The sequence below is a fragment of the Delphinus delphis genome, chromosome 5 (assembly GCF_949987515.2).
Source record: "Delphinus delphis chromosome 5, mDelDel1.2, whole genome shotgun sequence".
In the NCBI taxonomy this organism is placed as follows: Eukaryota; Metazoa; Chordata; class Mammalia; order Artiodactyla; family Delphinidae; genus Delphinus; species Delphinus delphis.
The window spans coordinates 137,569,291-137,593,570 of record NC_082687.1 but is presented as its reverse complement, the minus strand read 5'-3'; the positions used below and the strand labels follow the sequence as shown (position 1 = coordinate 137,593,570).

Genomic DNA, 24,280 nt, shown 5'->3' with positions numbered 1-24,280 from the left:
GGGCTTGTCAGGTTCTCACTAGCTCTTTCTGTAGGCCTCGAACACAGGATTGGATTGATCTCAGTCCTTGGTGTATGCTACTCTCCGTAGTCCCTGCATGGCCTACTTCAGCTGTTTAATTATTTTTAATAAAGTATTAAGCACTGCAAACCCTTCTGCCAGTAAAGGCTCCGTCTCCGGCAGTAGCCCACGTGGAGTGAAGACAAGGAGAACGGGTGGAGCTGGTTGGGAGCTTCAGGCCACTGGTGCCCTGTGGCATCGTTGTGATCTCACTTAGTTCTCACAGCAGCGAGGGGGCGCTGTTTTTCAGAAGAGGAAGTTGGCAGTTCCTGAGGGTATGGAACTTCCCCAGGTCACGCAGCTCCCAGAGACTCACTAAACACCTGCAGGCTGGGGCGCAGTGTGTCAGCTGTTGGGAGGCTTTGCTGCTCCCGAGGATTTTGCATTTGAAACAAATGCTTCAATTTTATTGTTTTAAGAGTTTAAAAGAATACAGAATATTTTACGTCAAATTAATTGTGTATTTCTCTTTTGTTTTTCTCCTTTTTCAAAGATTGTTGAAGGTGAGTGGTTTCCTCTCCTTCCTTGGGTTTGGGTAGAGGACTGACGAGGGTGCGGTGGCAGGGCCTCGGGCCTTGCCAGCTCTGTAGGTGTGGGAACACTCCCGGGATGCTGCTGCTCACGCCTGCAGTCAGTCCCCTTCCTGCTGAGGAGACGTCCCCCTGGGCATCTGCACGCAGCAGGGGTGGGGGCTTCTTCTCTTGGGAAGATGGGAGGGTGGTCTCCGTGCAGCTGGGACTGGCCTTTTCCCAGTCAGAAAGGAGGGTGGGTGGTGAGGGTGGTAGGACTGGGAGGCCCTGCTCTGAACGTGGGCTCACATCTCAGAAAGGAGGCGGCCAAGGAGGAATGGCAGGAGGCTGCGCCAGGAGCACGCCGACAGCTGTGTGCTGAGCAGTGATGACGAGGAGCTGCCCAGGGACAAGGACGTGTATGTGACCACCCACACCCCCAGAAATGCCCGGGAGGAGGCCACTACCGGACTCAGGTACCAGCGTGCCCGCTGCTCTGCTGCTGCCGTGCTGGGGACAGGCTCTCTGCCGGGAAGCTTCTGGATCCGTGGGACCCCATCGTCCCTGGAGTGAGGATCCTCTTCCTTCCTCTCCATATTTCAGTGGAGAGGTTGGGGCAGGAAGCAGGGTATTAGAGACACTGACCTTCAGCCCTGGGCTCAAGAAGGGCTTGTTGTAGCATCTGGGTGGCAGGTGGATCTGGAGCTGGGCTCAGCTGTTCCCACTGTGACCAGGGCATGCCAGGCACTGGCTGGGCGGGTGTGAATAGCTCCAGGCTGAAGGCAAAGCCCCGCCACCTGGGTGGAGAACAGACCCAGCGGCCCCCGGCCTTCTGCAGCAGGACTCCTTGGAGGAAGGGGGTGCTAGGCGCAGCCCCTGCCCCAGACAGGGAGGCTGGAAGGGGGCTCTGAGGGAGCATAGGCCAGAGGTGCGGGGCGGGGACAGGGCGACTCCAGTTGCTTGTGCCTTCTCTTGCCCCCATCTCTTTCCTCCCCTTTCTCATAGCCTCCCCCACCCCCCATCGGGACAGCCGGCCATCTTGTAAGTGTCCCGGGTGCCTGTGCTAAGGCAGGGTCAGAGGAGGCTTTTGTGAGGGGATGTGGGCTGCTTACATGAAGCCACTTAAGAGTAATTGATGTTTGCGTTTGCTGAGGAACTGACATGAGCACTGTGATTTTAGGCCCTCTGGTACTGTCAGTTGTCCCATCTGCATGGACGGGTACTCGGAGGTAAGCAAACTTAGCTGTGTCTTCCCTGATTCTGGTTCTCAAACTGCTTCAGTGAAAGAATTAGATGAGAGAGCACTCCTCACTGGGTGGGCTTTTGATGCCTCTGTTTTGCAGTCACACTTGGGTTGGCACATGGCTTGGCACACCTCTGTGAAGGGGGAGGGTACCATCTTCTTGGGCCCTACAGTCTTGAACTCTGGGCTGCCCTGTGCATCAGTCCTGTGTATTCCCTACCTGGCCTAATTGGAAGCTGCTAGTGTTCACTGTGGCCCCAGGCCCTAGGGCACTGCCCCACTGGGTGCCTGGAGGTTCGTCAAACCCCTTTGCGCTGTCGCTGCCAGAGACTGGCTGCTGCCTCTGCTCTCGGCTTCAGAGACACCGCTCATACTTGCCTGAGCCTACAGAGCAGCATCTTTAGTTCTTCAGACCATCTCCCTGCTTTTCCTGCTGCAGCCCTTGGCCCCCTCCTCTCATTCGGCATCTTAGAGACGGGCGGGAGTGGATTCTCTGGGGGCTCCCGCTGCTCTGGAACAAGGCCAGACATGAAGCCTGTTCTTTTTTATGTTTTCTAGATTGTGCAGAATGGACGTCTCATTGTTTCTACAGAATGTGGCCACGTCTTCTGTAGCCAGTGCCTCCGTGATTCCCTTAAGAATGCTAACACTTGCCCAACTTGCAGGAAAAAGATCAGCCACAAGCGGTACCACCCCATTTATATATGAAGTGCTGGGCTGCTCGGGAGACGGATGGACAGACAGAGCCTGGCTGGGTTCTCTACGGCCTTACGTGGGCTATCTGCCGCCAGTTTCTTGAGCTCAGAAAGACTATTTCAGAATCAGCATCTGTAATGTAAACTGCTCTCGTTTCCCACCCCGTCTTTGATCCTTTTGTTACCTCTAGTCTGATGCTGTGGAGCTGGGCCCAGGGCCCTCCCAGCCCAGGGTCTACATCTGCTCCTCTGGGTGGTCTGGTTCCAGGGAAGGAGAGAGGGAGTCAGGCCCGTTGGAATTGAGAATCGTGGTTCCAGCCTCTTTCCGGAACCTGCACGTTGCCAAGAAGTTTTCCCCATTTGGAAAGTTTGCCCCAGCTTCCTGCTGGCAGTGTGTCGAGGGCTGGCCCCGGTCGGAGAGCAAACAGGTCCACCCAGCTCTCCTGGGCACGCTACCTCCTCCCAGGCATCTGCCCACCACAGTGACCAAGCCAGACAAGGGTCCGTCTGGCCTGAGGATCCCAGGTGCAAGCATGGCCCCGGAAAGACCAACCACTGGACTTTTTTTTCTTCCCTTGAGTTTCAGAGGTCACCCGTGATTCCATCTGCATTGATGTCGGGTTCCTGCAGATCACAAGGACCTCTGCAGGGCAATCCCCAGTTTTCTAAGAACGAAATGTGCAATAAAGCCTGTTCTTTGCCTACTTTTCAGCAGCCCAGGAGATGTAGCACTATTAGTGTCCTTCAGAGGCCTCATGTTGCCTACAGAGCAGTGCCTGTCTCGCCCCGTCTGGTTCACCACCTGTTCTCAGGAACCTTACCCATGCCCGAGTTCACCTGGTGCAGGCTGTGCAAGGTCAGTGGGGCAGGCACGTCGTCGAGTATCCTCTCTTTTCTGATAAAAATCCATCCTTTGTTTACCACATGCCCTCCGGTCCTCAGTTCCCACTGCCTCATGTCTACTCAAGCATAGACCCTGGGCGGTGGTGGCAGTAATTGTGGCCTTATTAGCCGCCCGTGTCCATGCTGTTGCCCAAGTCACAGCTGACCTGCGTTTCAAAGACCTCGGCTCTCCAGACTTGAGCTGGGCACCCCCCACCCCTGCAATTGACATTCATTTCCGAAGCTGCTCTTCTGGCCACTGGGCTTTGATCCTTTGGGCTTTGATTGCTCCTTAGGTTTTGGTTGGCAAAGTACGGTGGCCTCTCCTCCCCAGGGGCCCAGGTAACACCCTCTGCTCGACTCCACGTGGGTAAAAGCCTCTGGTCTGAAGGAGGCAGAAGGTGGCCCGAGCTGACCTGAACTGCCCCCCGCTGCACAGGGCTTGCCTCCACCTCTGTACCCCTCCTTCCTCCGAGGCCTTCAAGCCAAACCAACAGCCTTTTCGTGTGAAACATCTTCGAGGTGGAAAAGGGGCCACCTCTGGCTTTGCTAGCAATAACTGACCTTCAGTTTCTCCTTCTGGAGGAGCAGGGACTCAGCACAGAATTCACTTTAAATGGGGCTGAAGGAGTATCCCTCCTCTATGTGAAAAGAATTGTTTCATTCTTCATTCTGACTTTTTAACTGTTTGGCTCACTTCCGGTTCGTTTGATGAAAGTACTGCTTTCTACTTGGAGTCGAGGAGGGCCGACATCAGTTGTCATCTGCGTGGTGTGCAGCGTGTCTGCCCTTCGATTGGACATCGTTGCCATTAAGTTCCTTCTGGGCTTCATGGAATCTCTTTTCTTATGTTCTGACAATACCCGGACTTCAGGAGCCAAGACAACCGCAGCCAAAATTTCTCACGTTTTATGCTTAAGGACAAATGGTTGATCGTAAAAGTTGTATTCCTTCATACTAACTTAAGTTGGGAAAAAATGTTTAGTTTCTACTGTTCAGAAGTTGCAAAACAGGAAAAGCTTGATAAGAAAAATCCTTTCCCTCCCTCCGTGTACATAGTTCAGATCTTCTTTGTTACACTTAAACTATATCCATGTATGTCAGTCTGTTTTGGACTCTCCTCTGCTAGTGTTACAGGCGGAAATAAACCAGTTTGAACCAGGTATCTCGTGTGTGCATTCATTTGCTCTTTTGGATCAGTATCACCCCCCACCCTTGCCCAAGGTGTGTGATCCTGTCTGCCTCGTGCTTGGTGTATTTTGTGACAGTATGTGTGCAAGAAAGTTGCTTGGTCATCTGCTGACCCAGAAGTCAGCAAGTAAGAGGTCATCCTTGGAGCAGAACCCCAAGTCCAGGCCCTGGAATCCCTAAACGAGCAGAACCTTAACCTCAGGCCTGAAGGAGCAAGGTTGGCTGTGGGCTGTCTGCTCAGTCTGGCCAGTGCCAGCTCAGGAGAGGAGCTCCGAGCAGTGTGGACTCGGACTGACCTGGGGTCCTGGCAGTGCAGTGCACCTGCCCCAACCACTGTATACAGTTTGCCCTCTGCGTGGGAGTGGGGGCCCAGGAGTGCATGGCGGGCCCGTTGGAGCCCCAAGCAAGCTGTGCGGGGAAAGCTGAAAAGACAGCATGGGCTTGGCTTACTTCCCAGAGAGTAAGTGATGGCAGAGTTGGCCTTTGCCTGCCTGCTCTTCTCCATTCCTGTCAAGTGGTCCCCAGAGACAGAACAGGCTAATGTGCTGGGTGCTCGGGGGCACAGAGGTGCTAAACTTCAGACGCCTGCCTGCCTTCTGTTGGAGACCACCAGAGACAAAAAATACAGTTATTCAAATGCTCGTTGCACATTTGCCATGCTCCTGGTGCCACACTTGGCTTGGTGGGTATTGAGAAACCCAGCTCCCGTGCCCTGCTAGGCCGTACATCATCGAGGGAGACAGTTCCCCAGGCCAATGGGAAATAAAACTGGCAAAGGTGAGGTACGGGAGTCCAAGAGAACAGGAAGAGATGCTCAGCTGTGCTCCGCAAGGTCTGAAACTTGTCTAGGTAAAGAGAAGAGGAAAGGGTTGTTGAGTGCAGATCCCAGGCCTGGCGCCCTCGCGGTGTACAGGCCTCCTGAGACCTGAGGGTGTGATTGACCAGACACTTCCTTGGTGGCCCCCCTAGACCAGCAGTGTCTGAAGCCAGGAGCCAGGTGAGGCCTCCACCCTCGGCAAGCCCAGGGAGGAGAGCAGAGTCCCATGAAAGGGCGGGGAGTGTGTACCACAGGTGTGTACTAGCAGAGGATGTCCCCCAAAGCTGGCTACAGAAGGGGCTTGTTTCTAGGTTTCTTAGTTTTGAAACTTAAGTGGCATCTTAACTACCTTTTTTTGTTGTTGCCATATGGAAATTTAATTGGTTTTGTAAATTGTGTAAGCATTCTTGCCAAAGTCTCATTCTAATTAAGAATCTGGATTCTGTTAAAATTTTGTACGTTCACAACCATATCATCTGCAATGGAATGTTCTAATTCTTGGAACTTTCTTCTTCTTTATGAACTTGTTAGATAACAGGTAACAGAGGTTCCTTTTCCAACCACGAGATAGGAGTTTGTATTTTATTTCTGTTTTATTTTGTCACAAGGGATGTATCACCTTATTGGTTCTTTTTCTACTTCTACTGAGACATAGGATGTTCCCCCTTTGGATCAGTTAATGTAGTGTATCACAGTGATTTTTTTTCAGTGCTCACCAGCATATTTCATGGGTAAATCTACTTTGTTCATGATGTTTTATCTTACACATTTCTTACTTTGTTTTGCCAATATTTGGTTTAGGGTTTCTAAATATCCATGTTCATGAGTTATATTGACCTATCATTTTCTTACTCTTTGTCAGGTTTTGGTTTCAAAGTAAGTTCCCTACAGTGAGACTAAGGAGAATTGTCTCTATACCCTGGATTCGAATTATTTGTTCCCTGAATGTTTAGTAGAACTCAGCAATAAAATTTCTGGGCTATTATTTTTATTAAGGAAAGATTTTAAAATACTGATTTGATTTTTTAATGTTTGCAAATTATTCACATTTAAGTCAGTTAAGTTACAGGTTTCTGGGAATTTGTGTATTTCATCTCGTTACAAGTCTTTGGTATAAAGTTCAAAATATTCTCTTGTAAGCTAATTAGTCTCTGCAGCATCTTTTTATCATTAATACTAATTTATGCTTTCTGTTTTAATCAGTTTTAGAGATTTGTCTGTTTCATATTCTATTTATGTTAATTCCAGTACCCAAAGTCTTTGTGGGTCTAATTCTGAGGCCTTTTATTCCAGCTGGCTCTCACTAATGATGACTTCCTTCTTTGTGTGTTTTGTAAACTTTTTTCTCCCTTACTTTGAACCCAGGTAACTTGGTAACTATCTGAAAATTCTTTGAGACCTGAATTGAAGGTGGGTTCCTCCAGAAAGTATTTACCCTTGCTTTTTAATTTTTTACCCTTGCTTTTATGAGGTGTTTAAGGCTTAGTTACGAACTCAAGGCCACTGTATTTATTTATCTTTTATACTGTGAAATATACCACACAAAAAGCACACCTCACTGAATTACTTCAAAAGTACAGTTCAGTGAATTACCATAAAGCAAAAGCCTGTGAAACAACCAACTGCAACAAGAAACTATTACCAACACCTTAGAAGCCCCTTCTTGTCCTCCCTCCTGGTCAGTACAGTCTGCCTTTTCCTCCAAGGTAATCGCTATTCTGACTTTTATGAAAATCACTCCTTTAACTATAATTATAGTTTAATTACCAAAACACAATCCTACTCATGTACTTTACTTTTGCCTTTTCTTTGCACTTTAAACAGATGGAATTGGGGACTTCCTGGTGGTCCAGTGGTTAAGACTCTGTGCTTCCACTGCAGGGGGCAAAGGTTTAATCCCTGGTCAGGGAACTGAGATCCTGCATACAGCACGGCATGGCCAAATTAAAAAATAAATAGATGGAATCACTCAATGTGTATTTTGTGGAGGAGGGGGGTGGCTTCTGTTGCTCAATATTGTATTTGTGAGATTCATGTTGTGTAGTTTGTTCATTTTCCGTACTGTATAGTATTTCATTAGATGAATATGCTTCAGTTTATCCATTCTTTCATTAATTTATGTTTTTTGCTATTAGTAGCCAAATGTGAACATTCTGTATATCTTTTGGTGCAGTTTTGCTCACATACCTGTTGGACATATACTTAAGTGTGAAATTACTGGGTTATAGGGAATGAACATTTAGGAGAACCCACAAATACGTGGACATTAAACAACACACTTTTTTTTTTTTTTTTTGCGGTACGCGGGCCTCTCACTGTTGTGGCCTCTCCCGTTGCGGAGCACAGGCTCCGGACGCGCAGGCTCAGCGGCCATGGCTCACGGGCTTAGCCGCTCTGCAGCATGTGGGATCTTCCCGGACCAGGGCACGAACCCGTGTCCTCTGCATCGGCAGGCGGACTCTCAACCACTGCGCCACCAGGGAAGCCCAAACAACACACTTTTAAATGACCAATGGTTCAAAGAAGAAATCACAAGGGAAATTAGAAAATACTTTGAGAAGAATGAAAATGAGAACACAGCATACCAAAACATGGGATGCAGTGAAACCAGTGCTCAGGGGGATAGTCATAGCTATAAATGTCTACATTAGAAGATCAAATCAATAACTGTATGCCTTAAGGAACTGAAAAAAAAACAAACTAAACCCAAAGTTAGCGCACAGTTACAGTACAAATTCAGCAAAGTTCTGGGGTATAAATTCACAAATCAGTTGTATTTCTATACACTGTCAACGATCTGAAAGGGAAATAAAATTCCATTTTCAATAGCATCAAAAAAAATAAAAGGAGTAAATTTAACCAAGTAGGTGCATAATTTGTACACTGAGACATATACATCCCTACAAAACATTGCTGAAGGAAGCAAACCTAAATAAATAGGCATCCCATGCTTGTGGGTTGGAAGACAGTATTAAGATCGCAATAGTACCCAAGGCAATATAGTATAGAATCAATGCAGTCCCCACCAAAGCCCAATGGCAATTTTAATAGAAATTTGTATGGAATTTTAAAGGACCCAGGATAGCTAAAACAATCTTGAAAAAGAAGTTGGGAGACTCACTTCCCAACTTGAGAACATTATAGAGGTACAGGAATCAAAACAATGTGGTGCTGACTTAGGGACAGACATACAGACCAATGGAGTAGGATTGAGAGCACAGAAATGAATCCTCACTTCTATGGCCAAATGATTTTCACAAGGGTTTCAAGACCATTCAATGAAGAAAGGTCTCTCCAACAAATGGTGCTTGGAAAACTGGATATTCACGTGCATAAGAATTAAGTTGGTGGAGCTTCCCTGGTGGCGCAGTGGTTGAGAATCTGCCTGACAATGCAGGGGACATGGGTTCGAGCCCTGGTCCGGGAGGATCCCACATGCCGCAGAGCAACTAGGCCCGTGAGCCACAACTACTGAGCCTGCGCAGCTGGAGCCTGTGCTCCGCAACAAGAGAGGCCGCGATAGAGGCCCGCACACCACGATGAAGGGTGGCCCCCGCTCGCCGCAACTAGAGAGAGCCCTCGCACAGAAACGAAGACCCAACACAGCCAAAAATGAATATAAAAATAAATTAATTTAAAAAAATTAAGTTGGGTCTTTAAACAGTATATAAAAATTAATGAAGAAATGGATCACAGACCTAGATTTAAAAGCTAAAACTATAAAATTCTTAGAAAAAAACATGAAGGCAAATATTCATGACTTTGGATTTGGCAAAGTTTTCTTATATATGACACCAAAAACACAGGCAACAAAAGGAAAAATTAATTTGACTTCATTAAAATTAAAAATTTTTGTGCATCAAAGGATACTATTAGGAGAGTGAAAAGACAACCCACAGAATGGGAGAAAATATTTGCATGTCATCTATTTAATAAGGGCCTAATAACCAGAATATATAAAGTGCTTCTCCAACTCAACAAGCACAAAAAATCAGCCCAATTTAAAAATCGGCAAAGGACTGAAATAGATATTTCTCCAAAGAAGACATACAAATAACCAATAAGCACATGAAAGGAACTCGGCATCATTAGTCATGAGTGAAATGTATATTAAAACCACAGATACCACTTTACACGCACTGGCTATTATCAGAAACACAGAAAATAAGTGTTGGTGAGGATGCGCAGAAATTAGAACCCTTGTGCATTACTGGTAGAAATATAAAATGATGAAGCTGATCTAGAAAACAGTTTGGTGGCTCCTCAAAAAGTTAAACATAGGATTACCATGTGTTCCAACAATTTCTCTCCCAGGTAGACACCCAAAAGAATTGACTCAGACACTTGGGACTCTGGTACTTGTATAGCAATGTTCATAGCAACATTATTCACAACAGCCAAGAGGTAGAAGCAACCCAAATGTCCATCAACACATGAATGGATACAGTGTGCTATACCCGTACAATGGAATATTACTCAGCCTGAAGAATGAAATTCTGATACATACTTACAACATGGATGAACCATGATAACATCATGCTAAGTGAAATAAGCTAGACACAAAAGTACAAATACTGTATGATTCTACTTACATGATGTATCTAGAATAGGCAGATTCATAGAGACAGTAGAGTAGGGGTTACCGGGGCCTGGGGTTGTTATTTAATGGGTACAGAGTTTCTGCTTGGGATGGTGGAACATTCTGGAAGTGGATAAAGGTGATGGTTGTACAGCATTGTGAATGTAGGTATGCCACTGAAGTGTACACTTGAAAGGGATTACAATGGTAAATTTTGTATTATTTTACCAAAGTTTTTTAAATGAAAAAAATACTAGCATACTATTATCATTCATATATCTATATATAAAGTCATATATATGCATATATATATATATATACACACACACACACACACACACCATTTGTATGTCTTTGGTCTTTATTCCTCCATTTCAATCTGGAATAATTTTCCTACTGCCCATAGAATTTCCTTTAGTATTTCTTTTTTTCTGTTTGTTTTTGTTTGTTTGTTAGTTTTGTTTTTTTGGCGGTACGTGGGCCTCTCACTGTTGCGGCCTCTCCCGTTGCGGAGCACAGGCTCCGGACGCACAGGCTCAGCGGCCATGGCTCACGGGCCCAGCCGCTCCACGGCACATGGGATCCTCCCGGACCAGGGCACGAACCCGTGTCCCCTGCATCGGCAGGTGGACTCTCAACCACTGCGCCACCAGGGAAGCCCTCCTTTAGTATTTCTTTTAGTGAATTCCTGCTGGCAATAAATTCTATTTTTGTTAATCTGAAAATGCCATTATTTTACCTTCATTCTTGCATGATATTTTTGTTTCTGAGTAAAAAATTACAGGTCGCTGTCTAATATGGTCGCCACGAGCCACACGTGGCAGCTGAGTACTTGAGTCACGATGAATCCAAATGTAGAGAGACCGCAAGTATAAAACACACAGGGTTCCGAAGACTTAGTATAAAAAAAGAGTATTAAGATATGTTGTTAGTAATTTTATATTGGTTACATGTGTTAGTCATGATATTTTGAATATATTGTGTTAAATACGTTACAATTTTTAAAAATTATAAGTTGACAGTTTTCTTCCCCAGTTACTCTTTGTCATCCTATTTTTTCCTAGCTTCATTTCTCTTGCAGTCAGCTGTCACATACCTTTGAAGATACGTGAATATTTTCTTTGGCTGAGTTTTTTCTTTGTCTTCAGCAGTTTAGTAATGATGTGCTCAGGTGTGGTTTTGCTTGTTTTTATTCTGCTTTGTGTTCACAGAGATTTTTGAAACTGGGTGAATATCTCACCAATTTTGGAGAATCTGCTTCTGTCTGTGGCATTCTCTCTTCTTGCCTTTTGGGACACCAGTTACACATATGTTAAACTTTCAACTGTGTCTCATGTACTTTTTATTCTCTTTTCTGTTTTATCAGTTGTTTTGTTTCTCTCTGTGCTGTTTTATATTAAATTCTAACTCATTAATCTTCTCTTGTACTGTGTCTAGTTGGCTATTAATCTATTGAAGTCAATTTCAGTTACTTTTTCAGTTCTAGTTAATTTCCTGATAGATTACAATTATCAATTTTTTCGTCTTTTTTTACACCTTTTCCTCTATTTTCTTGAACATATTAATTATATTGTATAGTCTTTGCCTACCAACTCCAATATGTGACTCACCTATGAGTTTTTGTAGCCTTTTGTCTTTTTATTTTCAGTAAAATGGCCATGTGCCTTGATATGCCTAGAAATTTTTAATTGAAAGCTGAACTTGTGCATAAGAAAAAAAAAAATCAGGGATTTCCCTGGTGGTCCAGTGGTTAAGAATCCGCCTGCCAATGCAGGCGGGACATGGGTTCCAGCCCTTGTCCAGGAAGATCCTACATGCCGCAGAGCAACTAAGCCCGTGTGCCACAACTACTGAGCCTGCACTCTAGAGCCCATGAGCCACAACTACTAATCCCACGCACCTAGAGCCCGTGGTCTGCAAAAAGAAAAACCACTGCAATGAGAAGCCGTGCACGGCAAAGAAGAGCAGCCCCCACTCGCCACAACTAGAGAAAGCCCACACGCAGCAATGAAGACCCAGTGCAGCTAAAAAAAAAAAATCATAGAGGCTGCAGGTGCTCTTTTCCTCTGCTAGGCAAATGGAGCAGGTGCTCCCCACCTTCATCTGGCTGTGCACCAAGCTACGTCAGGGCGGTATTGTGGTTTGGTAAGGTTCTGTTCACCACTGGCTCACTTCCACCTTTAGGATACCATTAGGGCTTCCCACTGAGCACTGGAGCACCTGTCCCTGGTTAGTCCTCATCTTGGTTAAAAGGTGGAGGAGAGCTACTTAACAGCCTTAGGCCGTATGTGAGAAACAGACCTACTGGTATTTTAGGGTTTTTTACTATGGTGCAGTCTGTTTACCTGAAAAATATAGTTTGTCCAAAATTGTTTTTTGTCTCCATACACAATTGACAGTTTGGCTGGCTATACAATTCTATTGTATATTTGATTTTCTTTCAGAATTTTGAAGGCCCTGCTCCACTATTTAGCTTCAAATGTTACTGTTAAAACATTTAGTGAGGTTCTTTTTTCCTGCCTTTTTTTTTTTTTTTTTAATGTGACTTCTGTTTTTCTTCCTGAGCATTTTAGGCTGGTTTTTTTTTTTTTCATCTCTGGTTTTCTACAGTTAACCATCTTCCTTGGTGGGCTCTTTCAATCTGGACATTCAACTCCTTACTTCTGGTAAACTGTATTACTTCTTTTTAAACATTTTTATTCATTTATTTTTCACTGCATTGGGTCTTCGCTGCTGCGCGCGGGCTTTCTCTAGTTGTGGCGAGCGGGGGCTACTCTTCGTTGCGGTGTGCAGGCTTCTCATTGCGTTGGCTTCTCTTGTTGCGGAGCATGATCTCTAGGCCATGGGCTTCAGTAGTTGTGGCACGTGGGCTCAGTAGTTGTGGCTCACGGGCTCTAGAGCACAGGCTCAGTAGTTGTGCCGCACGGGCTTAGTTGCTCTGCGGCATGTGGGATCTTCCCGGACCAGGGCTCGAACCCGTGTCCCCTGCATTGACAGGCGGATTCTTAACCTCTGAGCCACCAAGGGAGTCCCTGTATTATTTCTTTCAAAAGTTATTTACCTCCATTTTTTCCCCTAGAATTCTTATTGGAAAGTTGCTGGACCGCCTTGATTGAGATTTTAAGTCTCATTTCTCTCTGATTTTCTGTGTCTTTTGTTCTGCTTTCTGAATAATTTCCTTTATCTTGCAGCCCTTCTATTGAATTTCTTTCACAATTTTGGCTGTATTTTTAATTTTCAAGCCTCCTTTCTTAAACATCTCTGAGGCTATTAGCAGTTTTTGAAAAAGTTTTTGATTCCTTCCATTAACCGTTTCTTGGCCTGCCCCCCCCCCCCGCACACACATTTTTTCTATCCACACTTGAGCCATTTCTTAAATGACTGGTGATCTTTCACTGTCCCTTCATGTTTACAAGTGCCATGTTTTAAAAGCTGATTAGAAGCTCCAGGTGGGCAGAGCTTTTGACCTGTGGGCTTCAATTCTGGGTGAGCATCAAGGACTGCCTGATTCTTTGGGATCCCCAAACATTAATATGCCCATTGCTGCTCTTGCATCGTATAGTTTCTACAGAGAATTCCCTGTGCTCTGCTTGGGGGTGGAAGCCTGCTGCCGTAGTTCTGCCTGGGGCAAGGAAATGGCTTGAGCAAAGGTGCTCAACTGTTCTTTCTGCAGACTTAATAAAGCCAGAAATTAGAAAAGGCTTTCTAGGTAATGATTCATTATTATGTAATGCTCCCTGGTTATAAATTGTGAGATAATGAACATATCTAATTTTTCTTATAAAATTGTTTGGTGTTACTAGTACATATTCATATCTTGGTTAATATTTACTGCACATGAAAGTAATAAAACTTGACTTTTACAAAAATATCCAACACATGCCGCCTTTTCCTGTAAGTGGTTCTAAGAGCCTTCCAGAGCATGAGGGTGCTTTGAGTGGCCATCTCCATGCCTAAATCCTCTCCAAGGTCACTGCCCACAAGTCCGTGACCACTTGTGCTCCTGCCAGACTGAGCTGCTTTTATTTTTAACAGTATACATAGACCTTTCTGGCCCTATGTCCTGCATTCTCCCTTGTGATGGTTAGTTTAGGTCAACATGACTGGGCCTTAGGGTGCCCAGACATTTGGTTAAACATAATTCTGGATGTGTCTGTTGAGAGTGTTTCTCGATGAGATTAACATTTGCATTGGTAGACTGAGTAAAGCAGATTGCCCTTCTCAATGTGGGTGGGGGACTTCCCTGGTGGTCCAGAGGTTAAGATGCCATGCTTCCAATGCAGGGGGCATGGGTTCAAACCCTGGTTGGGGAGCTAAGATCCCACATGCCAGGCAGCCAAAAAACCCCACAAAAAACAGCAACAACAGAAAAAAACTGTGGGGACTTCCCTGGTGGCGCAGTGGTTAAGAATCTGCCTGCCAGTGCAGGGGACACGGGTTCAAGCCCTAGTCCGGGAAGATCCCACATGCTGAGGAGCAACAAAGCCCGTGTGCTGCAACTACTGAGCCCACGTGCTGCAACTACTGAAGGCCACGCCTGGAGCCTGTGCTCTGCAACAAGAGAATCCACCACAAGGAAGAGTAGCCTCCACTCGCTGCAACTAGAGAAAGCCCACGCGCAGCAAAAGACCCAACACAGCCAAAAGTAAATAAATTAAAAAACACAAAAACAAAAACAAATCTGTGGGTGGGACTCATACCATCAGCTGAAGGCCTGGATAGAACAAAAAGCCAGCTCCTGGTGCCTGAGTGCCTCCGAGCTGGGTCATTTTTTCCCCTACCTTTTGGACTCAAACTGAAACATCAGCTCTTCTTGGGTCTCAGACCTGCTGGGTTTTGGACTAGAACAACTCCATTGGCCCTCCTGGCTCTCAGGCGTTTGAACTTGGACTTGGACTACACGATTGGGTCTCCTGGGCTTCCAGCTTGCTGACTGAAGGTCTTGGGACTTGTCAGCCTCCATCACTGTGTGAGCCAATTCCTTATTTTAAATATATATATATATATTTATACATTTATATATGTGTGTATTATATATGTGTGTATTTATATGTATGTATATGTGTGTATAAATACATGTATGTGTGTATATATGTATGTATATATGTGTGTATATATAGGTATGTATATGTATGTATATATGTGTGTATATATAGGTATGTATATGTGTGTGTGTGTATATATATATATCTCCTATTGGTTCTCAAGGGGGTGAAAACTGATTCTTAAGAGGAGAAACAAATCGTAGATATTACAGTGGTTTGTGGCCCTCCCAAAGCTCAACTCTACCAGACAAAATCTTATTCCTTAGTATTTTCTCCTTAGTATCTTAATTTTTCCTTAGGGGGGAGATAATGAAAAACAAAGGTTGAGAACCGCTGCTTTATGCCTTTGCTTCGTAACTTCTGTCCGCCAGGAGCACCCCCTCCACCTGCTGCGCCAGCCTCCAATCTTGCTACCCTGACATCCATTCTCAACATAACAGCCAGAGTTTTCTCAGAAACATACATCCTACCATGACAGTCCCTGCTCAAAACGCTGCATGGCTCTCAGCTGTACTTAGAATAAAACCCAACCTTGCTTTTGTTGGTTCCTGGGACATGCTGAGCTTCCCCCTGCTTGAGTCTCGCACTGCTCAAAGTTCTTTGCTCTGACGGTGATTGGCTCTGGTTCAGCTCACCTCCTCAGAGAGGCTGCTCCTGTCCCCAGGCGCCAGAAGGACTCTTCACTGTATCACCCTGTGCTCTGCTGGAACACAAAAGTCACACCTGAGCCACATCTGAATTGGAATCTGGGCCCTGCCTCTGACTATCTGGGTGACTTTGGGCAAATCCCTCACCATCTTTGAACTTTAGTTTCTCATCCATAATATAGGGCTAATGGTGCCTATCTCGAGAACGGTTGTGTGGATTAGATGAGATGATATAGCAGGAGGCAGAGTGGCTGGTGCATAATTGCTTGACAAATGGTCATTATTATGTCATTCATTCATCCAGCAAATACTGGATTGATGTGTGCCCAGCCCTTGCCTGGCAGGAGCTGGGGTTCAGAGGCGCAGGATGCAGACACTCCCATGCTCCCCCCGGCCCAAGACTTGACTTCTCTGGGGATACTGGTGAGCACCAAGAACCCCAATCCAACGCAATGTGCTCTGACAGGCGAAGTCACAGGGGCTGTGCGAGTGGGGAGTGTCTGACGCAGCCTGTATGGGGAAGGGGGCAGCCCAAAACACTGCCCACCCAGTGGGGTGCTAAGGCAGGCACCCCACCCACCTTCTCAAACTCTACCTTCAGCAGCAGGGTCATTCAAGACACTCCAGGAGGGGTGAGGGGTCTTATTCTGCCTACATAACATGGAATCTCTGAAAGGCTTTAAAGAGAGGATTAATTTGATCACATTGACTCATTCCGGTTGTGGAACGAAGAATGGGTCAGGAGATTAGAAGGCCGCGGCTGCAGCTGGGGCAAGGGTAACGGCCAGGCAGTGGCACCTGGCAGGCCCAGAGCTAACGGTGCGGGGCCCAGGAAACAGTGCAAATGGAGGCCCTCGTACTACACATCCTAGCACCAAGTTTCTCTGCATCTCGGTCCCGTAACCAGCCATGGAACCAAAGAGGAACCAAACCATGTTTTTTGTGTCTCGGTGTTTGCGATGGGTGGGACCCAGGCGAGGGACTCCTGTGGTCCGGGTCTAAGGGCAAAACTGTACCTGGGGCTTGCTGATGATGGGCAAGGGGCCCGGGGAGGAGGAGGGTCCAGACGGAGCGGCCCCACTGGGAGGCCCGGGAGGGTCTGACGGGGTTCGTGGCCTCTGCGGTGGGGTGATTGCGAGGTCGTAAGACATGGCTGGACCACCCTGGGACCGTGCAGGGTCGGAAGGCACCGGGAGGCCGGGCGACGGCTGCACGGGACCTCAGGGAGAGGGCGAGCTCAGAAGGGTGCCTCCGGGCCAGGGGTTCTAAGCTAACGGCAAGGTCTGCCGGTTCGCGGCAGCCCCAGCGCCCAGGGCGGTCCCCGACCCGACGGCGGCCCGGGCCAGCGCTTTCCAGGCGCCCTCCGGAACAGCCTAACCCACGAGGAGGGTCATTCTCGTCCCAATGAGTCACCTGGACACGGGCGAGGGGCCCGGCCCAAGATCACAGAGCCAGCCAGTGGAGGAGGCGGATTCGAACCCAGATCAGGGCCAAGGTCACCGGGCCTTTCCTGGCGGGCCAGAGCCGAAGCTGCCCGCCCAGCGCATCCCAGGGACAGGACCGGCCTGCAGACCCGGTGGCGGGGACGCGGGGCGCTGGGGCGTCTGGGAGGCTGTCAAAGAGGCGGAACTCCTCGCCGCCAGCCTTGTAGTTCATCCACCGCGGGCGACGCGGCCCTGAGCTGGCCAGACCACTCCGCGCAACTACAGGTCCCAGAAGGCCGCGCGGTTCGGGTGGGGCCGAGCGGCGCGAGCGCGGGGTGACGTCACCGCCGCATCCAGCTCCCCTGCCGCAGCCCCTCGCGCCGTCCGGGCGCTCGGTCGCGCGCGTCCTGACGGGAATCGTGGTCCCCGCGCCGGACGCCCCAGCAGCAGAGCGGGCGCGCGGACTCCAGCTCCCGGCGTGCCTGCGTGCCGGCGCAAGTTAACGGCGGGAGGGGAGGGCGCGGCAGAGGGGGAGCGGCGCTCGGGAGGGCGGAGTAAGGCGGGGGGGGAGGGCGCCCACACCCCTCCCCCTCCCCGCCGCTCCTTCCCCCTCCCCCGACGTAAACTGGGATCCCTTTCCCCTTGTGTCCGCCATATTGGACTCTAACTCTGGTCAGCGGCGGCGCCGGGCCCGGTGGACTCGCCGTTGCTCCCGCCCAGCGGCCGCCCCGCAATTCCCACCCGCCCGGCCCTCCCCGCCCGGAGGCGACCCCGCGCAGCGCCCCCCGCCCGCGGCCGGCCGGAGCGCCCCGCCGCTGCCTCAGCCTCCCCGCCTTCCCCGCCCTCCGCCGCCGCCCGCGGCCCCGCGCCCGCTCCGCGCCCTCCCCGCCCGCCAGCCCGCCCGCCATGAGCCCGGCCGACGCCAAGCGCGGGGCCAAGCGCCGGAAGAACAAGCGGGGCGGCGGCGGCGGCTCGGGCGGTGGCAACGGCGGCGCGGGCGGCGGCAAGGCCAGCCCGGCGGCGGCGCTGCGCGGCTCCCAGGCCACGGGCCTGGCAGCCCCGGGCGGCGCGGCGGCGGCCAACGGGCCCCTCGGCGCGGGCGCGGGCGGCGCCGCCCCCGGAGGCTACTTCGAGGTAAGCGGCGGTGGGGCGGGGGCGGGGGCCACGGGCGGGTGGCGCCCTGACAGCCTCCTGCGGGGCCGGCGGGGACCGCGGGCCGGGGTGGGAGGCGCCGCCGACCCGCGCCCCGAGCCTCGGGCCAGGCTGCAGCGCGCCAGGTGCCGCATCTCCCGGGAGCGCGGCGCCGCCTGCCCACCTGCACGGCGCTGTCACGGATCCGGGCTGGTGCTGTGTCGCCCCGCGCCGAGGTCGTCCTTGAGGTTACTCGGGTGCAATTCCAGAATAATTGTGAGTCAGGTGACGAGCGGGGCTTCCCTTGCGGTGCCCACCTCCTCCACGCCTGGCGAATGATCATCGGGAAGTGCCTCCTAGAAGTTTTCTTGTTCTTCTCCAAAACGGTCATTTGAAACATACCTGACAGTCTTTGGAGGTGGCGGCCCTGGCTCTTCACCTCTGCTTTTAAAAAGTTTTTAGAGGTAATTGGTCGTCTGGTTACCCAGGTATATATTTAGGGTTTGAACTTAAGGAATTTGAGTAGTAATTTTTTCTGTTTTGCTTTTGAAGGCAGCTAGCACACACTGCCTCTGCCAGTTGTGGATTGTTGCCACTTTTATTCCGCTCTTGGTCACAACACTTTACAAGACACGGTACTGGTACGTGGGTATGCAGTTGGCAGTCATTTCCACTCATTCAGTTGTCTCCTGAAAGATAATGGGTTTTTTCAAAAGTTATGTTGTTAGGACTGTTAAATTAAGTTGTTTTAAAGACATTTGCAACAGTAACAACAAAAGCCTCATCAGGAGTATTTATTTGTGTACCAAATTCCGAGACAGAAATTGTTTTATGCGGGATTCTAAATGTTGTGTTGGAAACGATATGTAGTGAGAGCAGATAAGAAATCATTGCATATGGCATGGCTCTCTGATGCTTATACTATTATACGAATACACAGTGTTCTCTGCAGTTGGAGCTTCCTTTAGATTATGTTGTCAGATTTGTTTTGGGTGCTGGGTTGTAGCCCTGGAGGTTGCCATTTTCCAGTACACTGGAGAGTGAAACAGGTGTAGTTCTTGGGATCCAGGGTGAGACTTATGCATTTGCATCGATGGAGTGTAAATTAAGGGCAGTGTTTGTTGCTGCTGGGGAGGGGAGGCTGGGAGGTCTGCCCAAACAAATGCTTTACAAAAGTGTTTATAATATTGGCTGTAGTTGGGTGTAAAATACACCCATTTTTATTGATTTAGTAAAAATTCTTATGCTAGCCTTTCATACCGTTATTTCAGGTTTAATAATTCTCCATTACTTTGCAATATTTGGCTAAAATAACCGTTCAGTTATTCTTTTTTCTAATTTTTTTTCATAATTCCTTTTATTTATTTATTTTTGGCTGTGTTGGGTCTTCATTTCCGTGTGCGGGCTTTCTCTAGTTGCTGAGAGCGGGGGCTACTCTTCGTTGCAGCGCGCGGGCTTCTCACTGCGGTGGCTTCTCTCGTTGTGGAGCACGGGCTCTAGGTGCGCGGCTTCAGTAGTTGCGGCACACGGGCTCAGTAGTTGTGGTTCATGGGCTCTAGAGCACAGGCTCAGTAGTTGTGGCTCACGGGCTCCAGAGTGCAGGCTCAGTAGTTGTGGTGCACGGGTTGAGTTGCTCCATGGCATGTGAGATCTTCCCGGACCAGGGCTCGAACCCGTGTCCCCTGCATTGGCAGGCGGATTCTCAACCACTGCGCCACCAGGGAAGCCCTCAGTTATTATTCTAATCACACTTTTGAACTCACACAACCATAAACCTAGTATTATTTTTGTTTGACAAGACTGTTTTCTATTAAACTTATGAATCCAGAGTTTTGACCATGACCCACTATCAGCAATAAAATATACCACACACACACTCACACAGCAGGTTTTACAAAACAATACTCTGATACTTTTTGATCTTTTCTTTTTCGTTCAATTTCATTAATAAAATGCTGGTTGTATTTTATTAATGAATTATTAATATTATTTTACTTATGTACTGTTGAGTTGTGACCTGAACCTTTAAAAACATTCTTTTTTACTATATTTTAAAGTTTTAAAGCTATGTCTTTAGTTTTAAAATTTCTTCACAAGTGTTTTAATAATAGTGCATCAAAGATACTTTTTATGGTAACAGGGTGATGCCAATCACAAACATTCTTCATGTAATTCTGAAACCTCTGAATTGTTTCCCTACAGATGGTGAGCTTTTTGGGACACCTTATCTAGGGCAGAACAGGCACCCAAGACAGCGTTTGTCAACAAGTAATGGTGAATGGGTACTGGCCCTGCGTTTCCCAGAGAGGCTTATGATTCTTGGGGTGCATGTTTCCATTTCATATTGGGTCACCGGGGCAGAAGGTGTCTAAGAGAAGTAAGAGTGTAAGGACTGTCTTGATTCTCAGGAGGGGTCTTAGGCCCACTGCCCAGTGTGCTGGGGACAGCACTGAGCGTTAGACCCAGGACCACCTTCATCAGAGGCGGCTTCTGAGGCAAAGAGGGCATTTTTGCATGTAGGTGGCTTCTACAAAGAAATGAGGGCTGTAGGATAAGTAGGAAAACATAACTTAGCTTATAGAGTTCTTGGCCCACAACAAAACTCTGGTGTGCAAAGCTCAGGGGACACAAATTTGTTAGGTTCTGTGCCCTCAGGCAGAGCCTCACAGGCCGTGTTTTCTAGGTGGTGTGGCTTCCGGCTCCTAGGGTTGTTGGAAGAATTAAACGCGTGGAGGCTGGAAGGTGCTTACACAGTGCCTCGTGGCACTCAGTGCTGTGCATGTGCTTGATGGCTGTTTTCAGGAGGCTGGCCTGGCTTGCTTTATAGGACTCTGCTGCAGGATGTTATTGATGAAGCGTTCCCACTTGTGAAATGATGATGTAAAAATGATGATATGCGTCTTGGACAAGTCCCGCTCTTAACAGCCTAGTGTGCTGGTCTGCTCTAATGTGACAATAAAGGGTTAGCCCTGAGGAAAAACTTGGTAGGTGAAAGGATATCATGAAAATATCTTACTTTTTTGCATTTCTGTTTTAAAATGTAATTTGCATAGTGTTCATGATGTATTAAGAAAGAGAAAAGCTTACAAAATAGAAAACAGTGTTTGTGGGAATTTCCTGGGGGTCCAGTGGTTAGGAATCCACGCTTTCACTGCTGAGGGCCCAGGTTCAATCTCTGGTCCGGGAACTAAATCCTGCAAGCCGCATGGCATGGCCAAAAAAAAAAAACTGAATCCTGCAGGCGGCATGGCATGGCCATTTTTGTAAAGTGTCTGTGTGTATATATATTTGCATAGGAAGGTCTGATAGGGTATACACATCAAAATATTTTGTGGTGGAAGTTCTGATGGCTTTCTTTTTTCCTTTTGGCACATGCCTCAAGCTTTAAGACTTTTCTACAATGAATATTACTTATGGACAAAAAGGTGAATGATACTTTTACAACCTTATATTACCAATAATTTTGCTTTTTCAAATAAAACTGATTTTGGCTTTTCCCACTCTTTAACAGTTAAACATTTAGGAATTTACACACAATAAAAATATGTATACCATCAGAATTCTGTAGTTGAATCGGTGTGCAAAATTAAGTCATACACATATTATTTACCAAAATTTTTGTATTGTGGAAATTGATCCGTGTTATTAGCTGTTGGGATATCAAATTACATAAAATTTACACTTTTGGAGAGCTCAAATGGGAATTTAGGGCTATTTTTGTAACGCTGTTAGAGGTTTATAAAAGGAAACTGTTTGGGGTAGGGATCAAAGTACATTTCGAACAGTGATATTACAGTTTTAAAGTCAGAGAAACATGTAGTGTAGGGAGCATTTGTAATAACGTAAATCCTCTTTCATTGCTGAAAAGGTGGCAAGAAGGAGATAATGTTATTAATGTTTAAAGGCCACCATACAGTGTATCCTGTGGTCAAATGGTATGATTATATATCTTGGGGTATACTGGGACGCACTTAGAGGCCTTCCCTGTGTTGTAGAAATAGCTGCCGTGACGAAATGAGGTTTAGTCATTACTATCTAGTGCACATTTGCCTTAGTGACCTGAGGAAGTAAAGATCTAGAACCTTATGTGATTTAGCTAAGTTTGACAGTGGGTAAAGCTGCAGAGAGCATCTCTGTGATACAATATTCTATGTATGTGTACACACATGGGACCAATATTTCAACATACAGAATATAGATAAAGAATATTCCCAGTATGCTAGAATGTGCCCTTGTTCTCTTCCTCGTCATCCCTACCACTTCCTCACGTGTTTTGCCTGTTTTTGAATTTCACTTAAAGGTACTCTGTGCTGGTGCTGTTTGGCTGAACATTATATTTGAGATGCATCCGTGTTGTTGATGTAGCAAGTCGTCATTCTCTTCCGTGGCGTGCAGTTTTCCGTTGTGTGAATATTCCACAATTTATCCATTCTGATGTTGATGGACGTTTGGCTTATTTTATTTTATGGCTGATATGAATCAAGCTGATATGCACATTCCTGTACATGTTTTTGGTGGATAAGAGTGTTCCTTTTTGTTGAGCATATGCCCTAAGTGGATTTGCTAGGTATACATGTGGTTTGACTCTAGTAGATACTGCCAGAGAGGTTTTCTAAGGGGTTTTACTGTACGCTAATCAAAAAAATTAACGTGTAGTAAAATATATTTTGTATGTATGTATATTGGGCTTGTGGCATGTGGGATCTCAGTTCCCTGACCAGGGATTGAACCTGGGCCACAGTAGTGAAAGCCTGGAATCCTAACCACTAGGCCACCAGGGAACTCTCCCGAATTTATATTTTTTGATGTGCAGTTGTTTGGACTTTAACACACGTGGATTCATGTACCACTGTCAGGATACAGAGCAATTTCATTACCCAGAAAGGCTCCCTCCTGCTGTTCCTGTGCAGTCACACTCTTCCCCCACCCCTAAACTCTGGACAGCCACTTACTGTGCTTTTGTCTTCTGGGGAGGTCATATAAATGGAATCATACAGTATGTAACTTTTTTTTAAAGTTTTTTTTTTTTTGATGTGGACCATTTTTAAAGTCTTTATTGAATTTGTTACAGTATTGCTTCTGTTTTATGTTTTGGTTTTTTGGCCACAAGTCATGTGGGATCTTAGGTCCCCGACCAGGGATCAACCCCCACCCGAAGTCTTAACCACTGGACCACCAGGGAAGTCCCTAGTATGTAACTTCCTGAGGCTGGTTCCTTTCACTAAGCTTAGTCACTTTGAGATTCATCCAGGTTGTTGCAGGTATGAGTAGTTTGTTCCTTTTTACTGTCAAGTAGTATTCTGTTGTATGGATGTTCCACAGTTATCCATTCTCCTATTGGTGGACATTGGGCTTCTGTTAGTTTTTGATGATAATAAATAGAGCTGCTGTAAAACATATGTGTACAGGTTTTTGTGTGACAGTAAATTTTCATTTCTCTAGGGTAGATACCAAGGAGTGGGAGCAGGGTCATGTGGTAACATTGTAAGAAACTGCCAGACTGTTTTCCAGAGTGGCTGCACCATTTCGACTTCCCACCAGCAATGATGAGAGTTCAGTTGCTCTGCATCTGTGCTAGCACTTGTTATTGTCAGTAGATATTATTTTAACCATTAATAAATAGGTGTGTAGTGGTGTTGTGGTTTTAATTTACATTTCCCTAGTGCCAATTATTTTTAAAAAATTAATTTTTGGCTGCGTTGGGTCTTCATTGCTTTGCGCGGGCTTTCTCTAGTTGTGGCAACCGGGGACTGCTCTTTGTTGTGGTGAGTGAGCTTCTCATTGCGGTGGCTTCTCGTTGCGGAGCACAGGCTCTAGGTGCGCAGGCTCAGTAGTTGTGGCTCTCGTGCTCTAGAGTGCAGGCTAAGAAGTTGTGGCGCATGGGCTTAGTTGCTCCGCAGCATGTGGGATTTTCCTGGACCAGGGATCGAACCATGTCCCCTGCATTGGCAGGTGGATTCTTAACTACTGCACCACCAGGGAAGTCCCTCCCTAGTGACTACCGTTATTGAACACTTTTCACTTGTTTATTTGCCATTCTTGTATACTCTTGGGTGA

At 47.1% G+C, this 24,280-nt stretch overlaps 2 protein-coding genes across 4 annotated transcripts in view; both read left to right on the top strand.

The window, feature by feature from the left end:
- RNF4 (ring finger protein 4) overlaps positions 1-4,554 on the top strand; it is a 39,211-nt gene extending 34,657 nt beyond the window's left edge. The window contains exons 6-8 of the mRNA XM_060013080.1: positions 886-1,045; positions 1,750-1,798; positions 2,371-4,554. Coding sequence (XP_059869063.1) covers positions 886-1,045; positions 1,750-1,798; positions 2,371-2,520 — 359 coding nt within the window. The 3' untranslated portion in view covers positions 2,521-4,554. The remainder of the gene's footprint in view (positions 1-885; positions 1,046-1,749; positions 1,799-2,370) is intronic.
- A 13,249-nt stretch (positions 4,555-17,803) lies between these two features.
- The window catches only part of FAM193A (family with sequence similarity 193 member A), a 174,113-nt gene continuing 167,636 nt past the window's right edge, over positions 17,804-24,280 (top strand). For all 3 annotated transcript variants that reach the window (XM_060013078.1, XM_060013079.1, XM_060013077.1), the window contains exon 1: positions 17,804-18,226. In XM_060013078.1, coding sequence (XP_059869061.1) covers positions 17,999-18,226 — 228 coding nt within the window. In that variant the 5' untranslated portion in view covers positions 17,804-17,998. The remainder of the gene's footprint in view (positions 18,227-24,280) is intronic.